The sequence below is a fragment of the Lithobates pipiens genome, unplaced genomic scaffold, assembly GCF_037356315.1.
Source record: "Lithobates pipiens isolate NorthernLeopardFrog02 unplaced genomic scaffold, aLitPip1_a1.2 Scaffold_18, whole genome shotgun sequence".
Taxonomy (NCBI): domain Eukaryota; kingdom Metazoa; phylum Chordata; class Amphibia; order Anura; family Ranidae; genus Lithobates; species Lithobates pipiens.
In genome coordinates this window covers 84,915,350-84,930,280 of record NW_027507758.1, presented here as the reverse complement: position 1 = coordinate 84,930,280, position 14,931 = coordinate 84,915,350, and the positions used below count along the sequence as shown (strand labels likewise).

The 14,931-nt window shown below is 41.5% G+C and overlaps 1 protein-coding gene across 2 annotated transcripts in view; it reads left to right on the top strand.

The window, feature by feature from the left end:
* The window catches only part of EHD3 (EH domain containing 3), a 94,561-nt gene extending 80,424 nt beyond the window's left edge, over positions 1-14,137 (top strand). For both annotated transcript variants that reach the window (XM_077485877.1, XM_077485878.1), the window contains 2 exons: positions 3,963-4,127; positions 13,178-14,137. In XM_077485877.1, the coding sequence (XP_077342003.1) occupies positions 3,963-4,127; positions 13,178-13,705 (693 nt within the window). In that variant the 3' untranslated portion in view covers positions 13,706-14,137. The remainder of the gene's footprint in view (positions 1-3,962; positions 4,128-13,177) is intronic.
* The last annotated feature ends 794 nt before the right edge of the window (positions 14,138-14,931 follow it).

The following is a 14,931-nucleotide window of genomic DNA, read 5'->3' as shown; positions in this document are numbered from 1 at the left end:
CGCTGTGCTGTATTTGTCGTTTTTCTATTGCTGTATGGATTTTCGTTTTTCTATCATGGATCAATAAAGGTTATTTTATGGGACTGCGGCCATCCAGACTTTTCACTTTATGCTCCCGGTCATTGTTTGCATTTAGGAACCAGTGGAATGTGCTCCAATCATGTGACCCCCCCCCAATAAAAGTAATTGTTATTATTGAACCAGGGCACATTAACTGCTTCATTAATAACAGTTACGTTTATTGGAATAGGGCAGTGGAAGACTTGGTGGGCGTGGCGATTGTTACTATACCCAGGTGTGATTTGCATTTGGTGTATGCTGCATTAGTGATCTCTTATTTATAATCTGGTGATCCTGGTTATCCGGTAAGAAGATTAATATATTTATGTCCGAGGTGGTAACTGTGGCATTTCATTTTCACAAAAGACTTTACACTGGTCCCCTAGTGGAGCCCTGAAATATTCTTTCGGGACTGGAGCTTCATTTTCACACACCATTGTTTATATTGGCCTCTACTGGAGCCCTGAATATTCCTTTGGGAGTGGACTTTCAGTTCTATTATACGATTGAATATGTTTTTTTTTTCCCACTATATTGGTGGCTTTATTATTGTTGATATTATTTGTATCACTTTACTGTTTGTTTTCATCGTTATTTTTTTATGGTTTTGCACACTTTTTTGTTTATTGTTTTGTTTTTTCCTGTATCTGGAACATAGTGTGCAGCATTATCCTCTAGCACAAGATTATCATTATTTGGTGGTTAAATGCGCAGTTGATGTCTGCCTTTAGTGAATGTTTAAATGGTTACATTTTAAATATTTGGAAGCCAGGGACACAAGAATGTTTTGAATTAGCTATTTTTAGGGAAACAATTGTTTATTTATACTGAGCACATATTTTGATTAATTATTACAATATTTACCATTAAGATAAATTGCACTTTTAAAATGTTTTAACTCTTTTTGTACTGTATATCCAGCACCAAGTAGTTTTACAAAGATAAACTCTGCCAATTTCTTCCAGTGCTTTTGAGGGCTGTGTTCACAGATCCAGACCAGTATAATCTTCACTTTCTTTATTTTTAGGCTTGATTCACACCTATGCATTTTTAGTGCTTTTTGCATTTTGCAGATTTGCACTACAGTCCATCTAACATGGTTTCCTATGGAACACGTTCTGTAGCTCAAATCTGCAAAATGCAAAAAGCACTAAAACTACATAGGTGTGAATCCAGCCTTAGGCTTGATTCACATCTATGCATGTTGCTTTTGAGCGTTTTTGCGGTGCTTTTTGCGGTGCTTGTCACGTTTTTGGAGACGCGTTTTTACCACGATTTTCCCGAGATTTTCCAGCGTTTTTTTTTTTCTTTTTTACACTGTGGTTGCTTAGCAACCAGATATATACAGTGAAAAAAATGAAGAAAAAAAAAAGAAAATCGTGGCAAAAACGCGGTAAAAAGGCGGTACTTGTGTTTTTGATGCAGGTCCATTGACTTCTATTACATGCAAAACGCTGCATTTTGCATGAAATAAAGGCCCCGACCCTTTCCAAAAACACAGAGGCACAAAAATGCATTGATGTGAACATGTTCCATAGGAACCCATGTTAAAAAATGCCCTTGCATTTCTGCAAAATGCATAAAAAAACGCGCTATTGTGAATCAAGCCTGAGGCCGCATACACACGCGGGGACTGTTCGCCCAACTTTGTCCGCTGAACAGTGTTTCGGCAAACAGTCCGCTCGTGTGTGGGCTTTCAGCGGACAGTTTCAGCGAACAGTCCGCTGAACAAGGTTTTTCGGAAATTCCGAAAAACTGTCTGCTGAAACAAAGGATTTACACGCCGAAAGTTATAATGCAGTGTATAGGACGTCGTATTTTTCGTCCCGTCGTACGTGCCGTTCACGTCATCGCGCACGGTTTCAGCAAACTGTTCGTTCGTCGTGTGTGGCCATGTCCGTCCATGCTAATTTTGAGCGGACTGTTTGCCGAAACTGTTTGACGGACAAAGTTGGGCGAACAGTCCCCGCGTGTGTACGCGGCCTTAGTCTGTCTACAGCCTGCACTGTTTAACTGTATAGTGGGCCACTCCCTGTTTGATTCAGTATTGCAAGTGCCAGGTGCCACAGATGATACTTTATGTGCTGCACTACACCCATGTAATCACAGGTGGAACAGGCCACAAGCTGCTTCAGGATATTCAAGTACCGCCATCCCCTTATTACGCGTGATTCCAACTCTGGAAGCAGCATTCACACCCAGAAGGACATCTGATTTGTTTTGAATCCCAGCCTGTGGTCTGTACTTTATACAGTGCAAACTGAGTGCATATCATTGTTAATTGCAGATTACCTGAAAATTTGGCTGGCCAAAGACCAGAGCAGTTTTTGTGATTCAGCACTGTGTCTCTTTAACTGACAATTGCGCGGTTGTGCGACATGGCTCCCAAACAAAATCAATGTCTTTTTTTCCCCACAAATAGAGCTTTCTTTTGGTGGTATTTGATCACCCCTGCATTTTTTTTCCTTTGCGTTATAAACAAAAAAAGAGCGACAATTTTGAAAAAAAACGCATTATTATTTATTTTTTGCTATAATAAATATCCCCAAAAAATGTTTACATTTTTTTTTTCCGGCAGTTTAGTTACATATTCTTCTACATATTTTTGTTTAAAAAAAATCACAATAATCGTATATATTGATTGGTTTTTCACTAGTAATGGCAGTGATCAGCGTTTTTTATCGTGACTGCGACATTATGGCAGACACGTCGGTCAATTTTGACACATTTTTGGGACCATTGTCATTAATACAGCTATCAGTGTGATTAAAAATACACTGATTACTGTAAAAATGTCACTGGCACCAGGGGGCAGTGAAGGGGTTAAGTGAGTCCTAGTTTGTGTTCTAACTGAAGGGGGATGGGGACAGTGCAGGGAAGATAACAGATCTTCTGTTCATACTCTGTATGAACAGAGGATCTGTCAGTTCTCCCCTCAGAGAACCGGAAACTGTGTGTTTACTCACACAGCTCCCGGTTCTCCGTGTGCCCCGAGTCCGGCGGTGATCGAGACCGCCGGGCACTCGCATCGGCTTGGGGGGCTAGCAGGGGGGGTGCGCACTGCCACAAAGCAAAGCCACGTTACCTAACGTCGTTTCGCCCAGCCGTGCCATTCTGCCGCAGTTCAACTGCGGCGGCTGGTCGGCATGTGGGTAAACAGGCTTTACTCTATAGGAATAGAATTACACAAGGATTGAACATAGAAGCCTATTTTAGTGTCAGTAAAGTAGTAAGTAATGCTTTCTAAGAAAATTTGTAAAAATGTCTCTTCAAATTTTTATGTATAAGTGAGCGCAAGTGAGCACTAGCACCAGGTCCTTCATTGCAGCCGTCCTGGACCTTCTGTTGCAGAGCGCACACAGAGTATTAGGTCACAAGGGACAGCAGAGGTGCCAGCAGGTGTCCCATCTACTAGCTTGGTGTATGGAGGAGCAGGGACGTGGCTTGCCATCCTGGGCTCCAGCATTCACATCACAGCGTCCTAGCACAGAGCTGGGATTAGATTGTGTATAAGCCCTAAGGCTTTGGTTTTGAAATTTTTGGATAAACTTGAGAAGAGAAAAAAACAACATTTTCTATGCTTAACCCTGTTAGGGAGATTTAACCTTTCTTCCTATCCTTGTGAAAGCAGACCAGGAAATGACGGGAGGTTACCAGGACAGGGAAACGTGCATAGCAATTAGAACCTATCCCCACTTTAATGAAAAAGAAGTGCCCTTTTCTAGTCTGTATCCCCAATGGAGACATTTTCCAAAACTTCCAATTCCAAAATGAAATAGGCGAACATCTATCCAACGGGTGGCATAGATTCCTCTGCCCCTTCTCTGTCACACATTAACAAAAAAGTTTTGGCTGGAGTTGAGTTTCAGAAATAATCTCATGATTCTGCTTTGTTGTCGTAGGTTCACGCATATATTATCAGCTCCCTGAAGAAGGAGATGCCAACGGTGTTTGGCAAGGACAACAAAAAGAAGGAGCTGGTTGCCAGTCTGGGTGATATCTACAGTCGAATTGAGAAAGAACACCAGATCTCACCAGGAGACTTTCCCAACCTTAAGAAGATGCAGGTATTATTATTATACAAGATTTATATAGCACCAACAGTTTGTGCAACGCTTTACAATATGAGGGCAAACATTACAATTTCAATACAGAAGGAATCAAAGAGCACTGCTCATTAGAGCTTACAATCTAGGAGGGAGGGTCAAGTGATATAAAAGGTAATAACTTTGGGGGTTGAGCTGATTCAGAAAATAAAAATACAGTTGTTGGGACAGAATAGGCTTCTCCAAAAAGGATGGTTTTCAGGGATCATCTACAAGCAGAGTAGGAGATAAGCTGACATATTGGGGTAGGGAGTTCCATAGGATGGTAGAGGCTGGGGAAAAGTTATGGAAGTGAGGTAAGCCAATGAGGCAGGAGTTGCAGTAATCGAGGTGAGAGATGACCAGGGAGTGAATAAGGAGCTTTGTGGTGTCATTGGTTAGAAAGGGGCATATTTTGGAGATGTTGCAGAGGTTAAAGCGGTTGTATACCCACTGACGTTTTTTTTTTTTTTTTACTCACCTGCAAAGGAAAAGGCATAATGAGCTAGTATGCACCGCATACTAGCTCATTATGAAATACTTACCTTAGAACAAGGCCCCGACATCTGGCCCGATCCACGCCGAGGGAGCTGACATGTTCCCTCTGCGTTTCTTCCGGGTATCACGGCTCCGGCGCCGTGAGTGGCCGGAGCCGCGATATAGTCGGGAGATTTCTTTCCGGCAGGGTTCGGCATCTGCCGGACTTTCATCCGAGAATCCCCTGTGCGCATGCGCCTCTGCAGTCAGCGGCGCATTGCGAGGGGAATATCTTTTAAACCGTACAGGTTTAGGAGATATTTGTTTTATCTACAGGTAAGCCTTATTATAGGCTTTCCTGTAGGTTAAAGTCCCAAAATTTACTATACAACCACTTTAAGGCAGCAGCATTTGGACAGTGATTGGGTGTGGGGCTGAAAGGATAGTTCAAGTACTGTTGCAAATACAAACCCTTTCCAAAGTTTTATGAATACAATGCTGCACCTGTGTGTGCCCCACTCAGTCCGGTTTGATGCAGATTTCTTGGCAGTTTTTTTCGACTGCAGTGATGCAGCACCTCGTAAATAGGCTCCAAAGCTTTATCAGAATATAAAGTGCTGCTAAACTAAAAATGAATGAATAAATATATAATGATTGCAAGGAGAGGATTATATTCAAAAAAACAATAAGCAAAAATGGTGATAAGTAATTAGTGAGCCTTTTGATTATGCTTTTATATATATATAAATGTGTGTAGGAAGGCCAGTATGGTGGCCTGAATTTATGGGAGGAGCCCGGGGGGTATTTAACCAGCCCACTCGCCTGTGGTCTTTGTCGGTTTCGTGTGCGCGATACCCACCCTCCCATCCCCTTTTCAGGGCATTTCTCACATTCACTCCTCTTCTCAAATATTCATTTATAGGGTATGCCCCCTTATCTTGGTATACCGACCATCACACCAGGGCACACTTCAGGTCTGCTCCAGTGAGCTGTCTGAATATTTCCCATTGCTGGAGAAAGGTGTTCAGTTGATTCCTATTAACTGTGTCGTGTCCCAGGGAGAGGAGATCCGAATTAAAGGCCCTCTAAACATCTCTAACATTTAAAGGCCCCGACTGGATTTAGGTCGCAAGCCCTAAAGGCTTGCTAGCTGGTAAGCCTCCAAGGTTCCTGTACTACTTCAAGGCGACTTCTAGCTGACTTCTACCCATAGATTTCAATGGAAATTGCCTGCAAGTCAGATCCATATCTTAATTTATGTGATTTGGATCCGACATTACAGGAAGATTACCCAGGAATTCCCTGAAGTTGCCTCAAAGTTGCCTAGCAAAGTTGTGCCGACTTTCAAGTCGCTTCAGTGTGAACCGCCTCTAAAGATGTTGTAAAGGTGTTATTTTTTTTAAATAACAAACATGTCATACTTAGCAAAAAAACCCTTGCACAGAGGAGACCCGATCTTCTTCTGGGGTCCCCCAGCGGCGCTTCTGGCTCCTCCTCTTCTCGAGTGTCCCCACGGAGACCCGCATTCTAAGGGGCCACTCGTGTAGGCATGCTTCCGAGTCCACTTGAGTTGGCACAGACAGCATAACTCTGCCCTGACCCCCGGTTCCTGTCTCACTGGCTTTGACAGCAGTGGGAGCCGATGCTCATGCTGCTATCAGTACAGCCAATGAGAACCTGAGATGGCAGCTGGAGCTGTCGCTGGAATGATCGGGTTCAGGTAAGTAAAAGGGGGGGCTCTGGGGGGCTGCTGCACTACAAAAGGTTTTTCACCTTAATGCATAGAATGCATTAAGGTGAAAAACCTCAAGGGTTTACAACCCCTTTAATGTTAGGGGCTCTGTTTAGGTGAAAGAAAACCTGAAGCCATGCAGTACTTCCACTGGTATCACATAGCTGCCCCCTCCAGGTGCCTGCTCAATTGCTTCTCCATCCTGTTCATTGTCCTAGATCCCAGCAGATCTAAATCTAATAACTAAAATTCCATATAACCTTTACCATGTTATAGCTGAAATCGTGGATGGAGAAAAAGTTAATAAAAGAAAAAAAAGGCAATTTATTGAAAAATACAAATGCACTCACAAAAGAATGCATGTGTAGGACATGGCATAAAGGTGAATTGGGAGCCAGAAATGTCCAAGGGGGCAGCCAGAGGACCACCAGCCTTGGCTGCCAGCTGGGGATGAAGTGTGCTGAAGATGGAAGAAGCTGTTGTCACTGCAACTGCAGTCAGTGTTCAACCCAGGACTGGAATCCGCGACATTATGGTAGACACATGCGTTGTAGACATGGGGCACATTTCCAAGCTGGTTGACTTATTCATCAGGCTGAGGCATGTCTATAACACGTGTCTACAGTGGCGTTGGGGATTACATTATCCTGGGCTGAACGCTGATTGCAGTTGCAGTGACATCGGCTTCCTCCATCTTCAGCACGCTTCATCCCCATCCAGTGGTCAAGGCTTGTGGTCCTCTGGCTGCACTTCGAAAATTTCTGGCTCCCAAGTCACCTTTATGTCATGCCTTAAACATGCATACTTTAGTGAGTACGTTTCTACTTTTCAAAAAAGTTTAATTTAAATTTCATTTATTTTTTTATTAATGCTACATGGAGTTGTGCTGTTGTTTCTTTTATTTTCCCAGTGGTTGGAAAGTGAGCACCCTCCCTGGTCTTCTAGCTGCAGCTCCTACTTTTAGCTAGTTTTAGCACTCTGGGCTATCCCACACACATCTTTTAATACTGTTGTTATAAATCATTAGTTTGGTCATTTACCAATCATTTTCTAAAATTTTCATCCCTTATTTTTCATTTGGTACTTTTAGTTTTTTATATGATCCATCCATTTGGTAGATTCATTACAATTACCGCCCACAGTATGCCTGGTTTATTAGACCACTCCTGTAGTTTGTCTGGGCTTGACAAGCTCATTCATTCACATATTTATTCCTTGAAGAAAAAGGTACCCTTACAGTGGGCCCCTGCCCGTACTGCAAGAGCTGCCTTATTTTGTCTAGGGGAATTGGGAATAAGGGGAAACATGTACCGTATTTTTCGGACTATAAGGCGCACCGGATTATAAGGCGCACTAGCAACGACCGGCTGATAAAATGGATATTTCCATATATAAGGCGCATCGGACTATAAGGCGCACGGTCGATTTTGTGAGAAAATTTAGGCTTTTACGTGCGCCTTATAGTCCGAAGGTTTACGTCAAGAGACCGGGTGGCTTTTTCCACGAATCTCCATCCCTATTGATCTGTGACTCCATGCGCGCCCATCTGACAGATACTGTTAAAGCCAAAGTGAAGAAAACTAATTCGGTGCTTGCCATCATTCCGGGTGCATTAACCAAAGAACTCCAGCGATGTCAACAGGTCATATATAAGGCGCACCGGATTATAAGGCGCACGGTCGATTTTGTGAGAAAATTTAGGCTTTTACGTGCGCCTTATAGTCCGAAAAATACGGTACCTTATTTCTTGCTTTGTCAGAATTTCTCCATACTACACAACCAGTACCCAAAGCTGCTTGTCATCGCTGCCCAAACAGTCGCCCTGACATTATCGTGTTCAGTGCAAGACTAGTGGTCCTGCATTGTACACAAAGGCTTCAAGTGTCTGCCAACACCATGGGAGTGCCAGAGAAGAGCGCCAGCTCCTCAGGGAGTAATAAAGTAACTCTATTTATCATCGTCTAGACCAGCCATCCTCAACCTGGGTTTTGTGCAACCCAGAGGTTGCTAGGGGTTCCTTGAGCTGTGACAGATTGACCTCCCTTCTGAATGTGCTTGCATACTTCAGGGTCAACGCTATCTGTAAGGATGGCATTATGACCGCCACTGTTAAACACTGTTAAAGGGATAGTTTCTCTACTGACCACAAATATAGGGGGGGGCTCTGATAAAGTGGTTTTAGCAGGAGTTCCCTGAGACCGGAAAATTAGGTCAAGGCTTCCTCTGGGATAAAACAGTTGAGAAAGGTTGCTCTAGACCAGTCTTTCTCAACCTTTTCAACACATAGGAACCCTTGAAATAGTTCTCCGGTTTCTGAGAACCCCTGCTAAAAATTAGAAATCTACAACTCATGATACATTAGTGTGATGGTCAGTGGGAAGAATGGTCCTTACACTTGTGGTCATTGGGAAGAATTACTTCCTTACAGATATCTAAATAGATCAATGGTGCCAGTGGGAACTTAAAGTGGTTGTAAACCCTTACAAACCACTTTGACCTACAGGTAAGACTAGATTAAGGCTTACCTGTAGGTCCACGAAATATCTCCTAAACCTATACGGTTTAGGAGATATTTACCTGAAGACAGCGGCGCGCAGGCGCACTGGGTAAGCCGCAGATCGCGGCGATATGCCGAGAGTGTCGGCTCCCGTGCGCATGCGCGGGAGTGACGTCATCGCTGCTCCGGCAAATCACAGCGCCCAAGCAGTGAGACCCACCAAGAAGATGGATGCTCGGAACTACAGGGGACAGCGGTGACTTCGCTGGCTTCTGTGTCAGGTAAGTGACACATAATGGACAACTATGCGATGCATAGTAGTCCATTATGCTTTACCTTTGCAGGGAATGAAAGAGGAAGTAAACTCATCAGGGTTTACTTCCTCTTTAACTGAGAGGCAGAAATTGCCCAATGCTGAAGGAACCCCTAGCAACCTTTGGGGGAACCCTGGTTGAGAATCATTGCTCTAGACAGTTTGGAGGTGGGGCACATGGCTAACTGTGTCTCCAGCTGCGAGTTCAGCTCTAATTTCAAAAGTTGTTTTTAATCTTTTTCAATTTGCAGATTTACTTAAAATAATAGCTAGTAGTCCAGCCATTAAGGTTTAATGCTTACATGTCAGTAGTTCCATAATTCCTTCATCTGTCAGCACCCAAGGGAGCCTGGAGGTGCTGGAACAAAGAAGTATTTTTTAAAGGGCGAGATCTGTGTTACTCTACCTAGTTGTTAACTTTGACCTCACCTACGGAGTCACTGAGAGATATAAGAAAAAAGTTAGGTGGTTTAATTTATCAGCATGTACCAAAAACTGAAATATATGAGGTCGTCAGGAAATATCCATTTTAAGTGGAGTGACTTTTTAAAATATATTGTTCGGACATCGTTTGGTTTTAGAAAAATTCTATAGCAGTTTTTCTAAAGATTAAAAAAGGCTAAATTTAAGTGAGCTTTCTTGTTTATTTAGGAAAATGTCAAACTTTTCCAAGGCAACACTGTCATCTACTAGATTAATATAAGCCATGGCAAGGAGCAGTGATAAGTTCCAGATCCCGCTGGTGTAAACTTGGCTCTGTCCCGAGGGAAGAAGATCCAAGCAGAAAACATTTTTAATTTTTTTTTTCAAAAGAAGGCTCTGGCACAAGTAAAGGGATATCTGTGATTGATTCCTCTCTGTATTATGTTTGTACGGACCTCATTTATAATATGTTAGTAATGTGGATCCTCCTGGGTCTGCATGCTCAGATGTTAGTCTATTCTGTGGCAAGGAAAGCTTGATTCTGCAATATTATGTGGAGGGTTAAAATGCTGGCATGGGCAAAAAAAATTATATTTGGTACATTCCTGGAATACATGCACATTTCCCTATGGTTTGTCTATTTAAAGCTGAACTCAGGGATAAGTTAATATTTTCTAAATACCAGTGAAATGTGTATTATATTTAGAATTTTGGTATATTTTTTCCAGATTTTTGCAGTAATCCAGTGTAAAACTTTTCTTCTGTGCAGGAGCTTCCTGTAATAAAGACCGGTCACTGCTGTTCCCTCTCTTTACACAGTGTGACTGGTCTTGTACCTGCCCCCTCCTGTAGTTCTCTACAGGAAGCCTGTGGTTGGTGGGGTCTGCTGTATCCCTCCCACAGATCTGCACTCTGCACAAGTTAATTGAAGCACAGTATTAATACCACTGCTATAATAATATCTGGGTTTGCAAAGTATTTGGTGCACACAAACAAAAAACGTACAAGGTTCTCTGTCCTATATGTCCTTATCTTGAAATATGTGTGAAATAAAAGAATTCTTGTAGCAATGGATTTTTTTCTGGACATATAATAAATGACACCATATAATGAATTCATAAAACCATAACGTTTATTGTACAGATGATAAAATTAGAGGTCGACCGATATATCGGCCGATATTTGCCATTTTTTAATTAATCGGCATCGGCCGATTGTGCTGATAAAAAGCTGATTTAGAACTACAGCGGGACTTTGAAATGACTTCTGTAATAGAAGTCAGTGTAAGTTGCCTGAGTCGTCATAGAAACGACTTTCCTCCTCTCTGGGCAGTCTGCCAAGAAAAGAGCAAAGAGATACAATGTTTACACTTGAATGAATGAAGTCATCTCTGTGTGTAGAGTTCTCAGTTTAACCATTTAAAGACTAAATCTTTTCTGACACTTGTTGCTTACAAGTAAAAATCCTGTATTTTCTGCCAGAAAATCACGTAGACCCCCAAAAAATTATATATATTTTTTAGCAGAGATCCTAGGGAATAAAATAGCGGTTGTTGCAATATTTTATGTCACACGGCATTTGCACAGAGGTCTTTCAAATGCATTTTTTTGGGAAAAAAATACACTATTTAAAAAATAAAAATAAAATAAAAACAGTAAAGTTAGCCCATTTTTTTTTTTTTCGTCCAAAAGTTTTGACTACCTGTTTTTATTTAATATATCGTTTTTTGTTTTTTTTTTATCTAAATCATACATACAAGTAAACTGATTGGAGGTTTGTTTTGTTTAATAAATGTTTAAATGTAAGAAATTTTCTGTATCACTTATGAAGACTGCTTTCACACTGGAGCGGGCAGGCGTTGATGGTAAAACGCAAGTTTTAGCGGCTCTTTACCATCATTTTAGCGGTGCTATTTGGCTGCTAGTGGGGCACATATAACCCAGCTAGCGGCCAAGGAAGAGGTTAAATGCGCCCGTGAAGCATGCGCTTCAGCAGTGGTGCCAATTCATATCAATGGGCAGGAATGGTGGAGGAGCGGTATACACCACTCCAAACGTGCTGCTTGCAGGACATTTTTTTAAAGATCCTGCCAGCGCATCGCCTCAGTGTGAAAGCACTCTGTCTTTCACACAGACTGCAGGGGAGCCATTTTGCAGGCACTTTACAGGCGCTATTTTTAGCCCAAAAGCGCCTGAAAAATGCCCCAGTGGGAAAGGTGTGTTAGATTTTATGAGATCAAGGGGGATTAAAAAAAATAAAAATAATAAATAAAAAAGGAAATAAATAAATAAAATAAAATCGGCCTAACATATCGGCCCAAAAAAATCGTCATCACATATCGGCTATCGGCCGCCATGATTTCTAAATATCGGCATCGGCCAGAGAAAAACCCATATCGGTCGACCTCTAGATAAAATATAATATAGTACCATGCTCAATATTTGCAACGTAAAGTCCATACAATTCTATTTTCATTTCAACAACCATATGTCAGTTCAGCGCATTTCGACTGCTTTAAACCTTTTCATCAGGAGCACATGTGAACAGTATCCTTATAGGGAAACCCAGTAGTATAAAATCAAAAGTTTTTGTTCAGTTTGCTGGAGTAGGAATTCACAATTCCAGAAGGAAACATCCAAGGGACAGCGAATTGGCAATCCAGAAAATTATAATTCTCAAAAATAGTCCTATAGTTTCTCACATCAAGAGTGGGGGACTTCAAACACAAGAGACAATATATTCATACAATTTTATTTTTATTTTTTATGGTCTAGAGCTGAATCTAACCATCCATAGAAGGGGTGCATCAACAAGCTTAGATCTTTAACCTACATAGCAATGTATGCAACCCTACTAATCAGCAGATGAGAGGTACTTCAGAGTCCATCCCCCGAGCATATTCTATCAAACTGGATTGCATTGCATACATTGCTATGTGGGTTGTAAATCTGAGCTTGTTGATGCATCATTTCTTTGGATGATTGGATTCAGCTCCAGATCAGAAAAAGTTAGAATTTTTGTATAAATATTGTTGCTTGTTTTTGAAGTCCCCCAGACTTGATGTGAGAAGCTATAGGGCTATGAGAATATTTTTTTTCTGGATTACAATTTTACTGTCCCTCAGATGTTCCCTGCTGGAATTAAGAATTACTACTCCAGAAAACTGTACAGAAATGTTTGATTTTACACAACTGAGTTCACCTACAGGGATACGGTTCACATGTGCTCCTGATGAAGATGTTTAAAGCATAAGAAACGCTTTGAGATGACATGTGGGTGTTGAAATTAAATACTTTGCAAATATTGGACATAGTGCTATATACAATTTTAATACCTGTATAATAAACATTATGGTTTTATGAATTCATTCTGTGGTGCCAATTGCTTTTTCCCCCCGAAAAATCCATTACTACAAGCATTCTTTTGTTTCATTTAGTGAACACAGAGTGGATTTATTTCCTCTGTGGCTATTGAAGAACATATTTAATTAGGAATTTTTTGTGCACTGAGTTTTACTTCAGAAACGCTGCAAGTACAGATTAAATACCTGTTGTGTGAGCTTCTAAATTTCTTTTTTTTCTTTTGCTTAGGATCTTCTACAATCCCAAGACTTCACAAAATTCCAACCCATAAAGAACAAGCTTCTGGAAACCGTGGATGAGATGTTAGCACATGACATCGCTCACTTGATGGTCCTAGTTAGACAGGAGGAAACTCAGAAACCAGTTCAGATAGTCAAGGGAGGTGCATTTGAGGGCACCCAGAATGGCCCATTTGGACACGGTTATGGCGAGGGGGCAGGAGAAGGCATCGATGATGCAGACTGGGTGGTATCCAGAGACAAGCCCATGTACGATGAAATCTTCTACACTCTGTCTCCGGTCAATGGCAAGGTCACTGGGGCCAATGCCAAGAGGGAAATGGTAAAGTCCAAACTGCCTAACACGGTGCTAGGCAAGATCTGGAAACTGGCCGACATAGACAAGGACGGCTTGCTAGACGACGAAGAGTTTGCCTTAGCCAATCACCTCATCAAGGTTAAACTAGAAGGTCATGAGCTTCCCAACGATCTCCCCTGCCATCTCATCCCACCATCCAAAAGAAAAATGGTCGGGTAATTTTAACCAGATAAAGACGGAGGAGACACAAGAAGTTCAAATGTGTAATGTGAAGTGAACCTACTGTGAGCATTTTGGTTGATAATTCTCTATCTATATCAGGATGCTATGCTAAAGAAAAAAAAAAAGGACGCAGAGCTTTTATTAACAGAATAACCTAAAGCTAATGGAGTTTTTTTTTTGTTTTCGGGCTGACAACTACTAAAATAAACATTTCTGAAGAAGGGGGAAAAAAAAGAGACCTTGAAAAGACATGCCGTACTTCCCAGTCTGTGTTGCGCAGTATTGTGCTTACAATTTCTTTTTCTTTGCTATCTAAATACCTCATCGGTGTCCTATCGGTTTGTTGTTTAATGATGTTCTATGTATGTAGCCATCTTGTCATCCGTGATATGGAAATTCCTGTAATACATCCTTGTAGCTAGATCTTAATGATGACAGTTTAGCACATTTGTTGTTTTATCTTTCACAGGACAGTGTTTATGTATGAGGAATGTCAAGTGGTATTGAGATTTAGTGAGAATGGTTGATGGATGTGGGTCTCAGAAGGTCTGATCCAGCTAAAACTGATTACAATGGGAAAGGGTTACAATGTCTGTTGGGTTCTTATTTTTTCCAGCTGAAATAATTCCTTTCACTTCCTGTCCTGGAGATGTGTAAATCTTTCCAAAAAGAGGGGAAGCTCTACCTCTGATCTCCCCCTTTTCACCTGCTTTGGTGTAATAACCTCCAGGCAAGAAGCTAAATACACAGATGGAAAACTGTACATCTATGGGAGCTGTTTTACCCACCAAAGAATTTGTATTTATGTCACTTAAAGTGTTACTAAACCCACAGCAGTAAAATCCGTCTGTATATGCAGTAAAGTATGCTTATTATACTCACTGTGGAACCTAAGGTGTTAATCCTCCGCATTGTGTTAATAGGCTGTTTAAACCTGTCTTCTCTGATCCTCCCCTTCTTCCACTGTCCCCAATCCATCTCCTGATAGAACAGAGCCTTGGGGGCACACTGCACATGCTCAGTTTTGTGTGTATTGCTACAGATTTATTTTTTATTTTTTTCTTGGGAGGGTGCCAATCAGCACTGTCCAGAGGGTCAGGGGTCCTGCAGCCTCATCGGACAGTCAGAGCAGAATGACAACTCCTACAAGCTTTACCCAGTTACTCATAGAAGGCATAAGACTGTTATATACTGCTGATGAGAAAATGTATTTAGACGTTTAG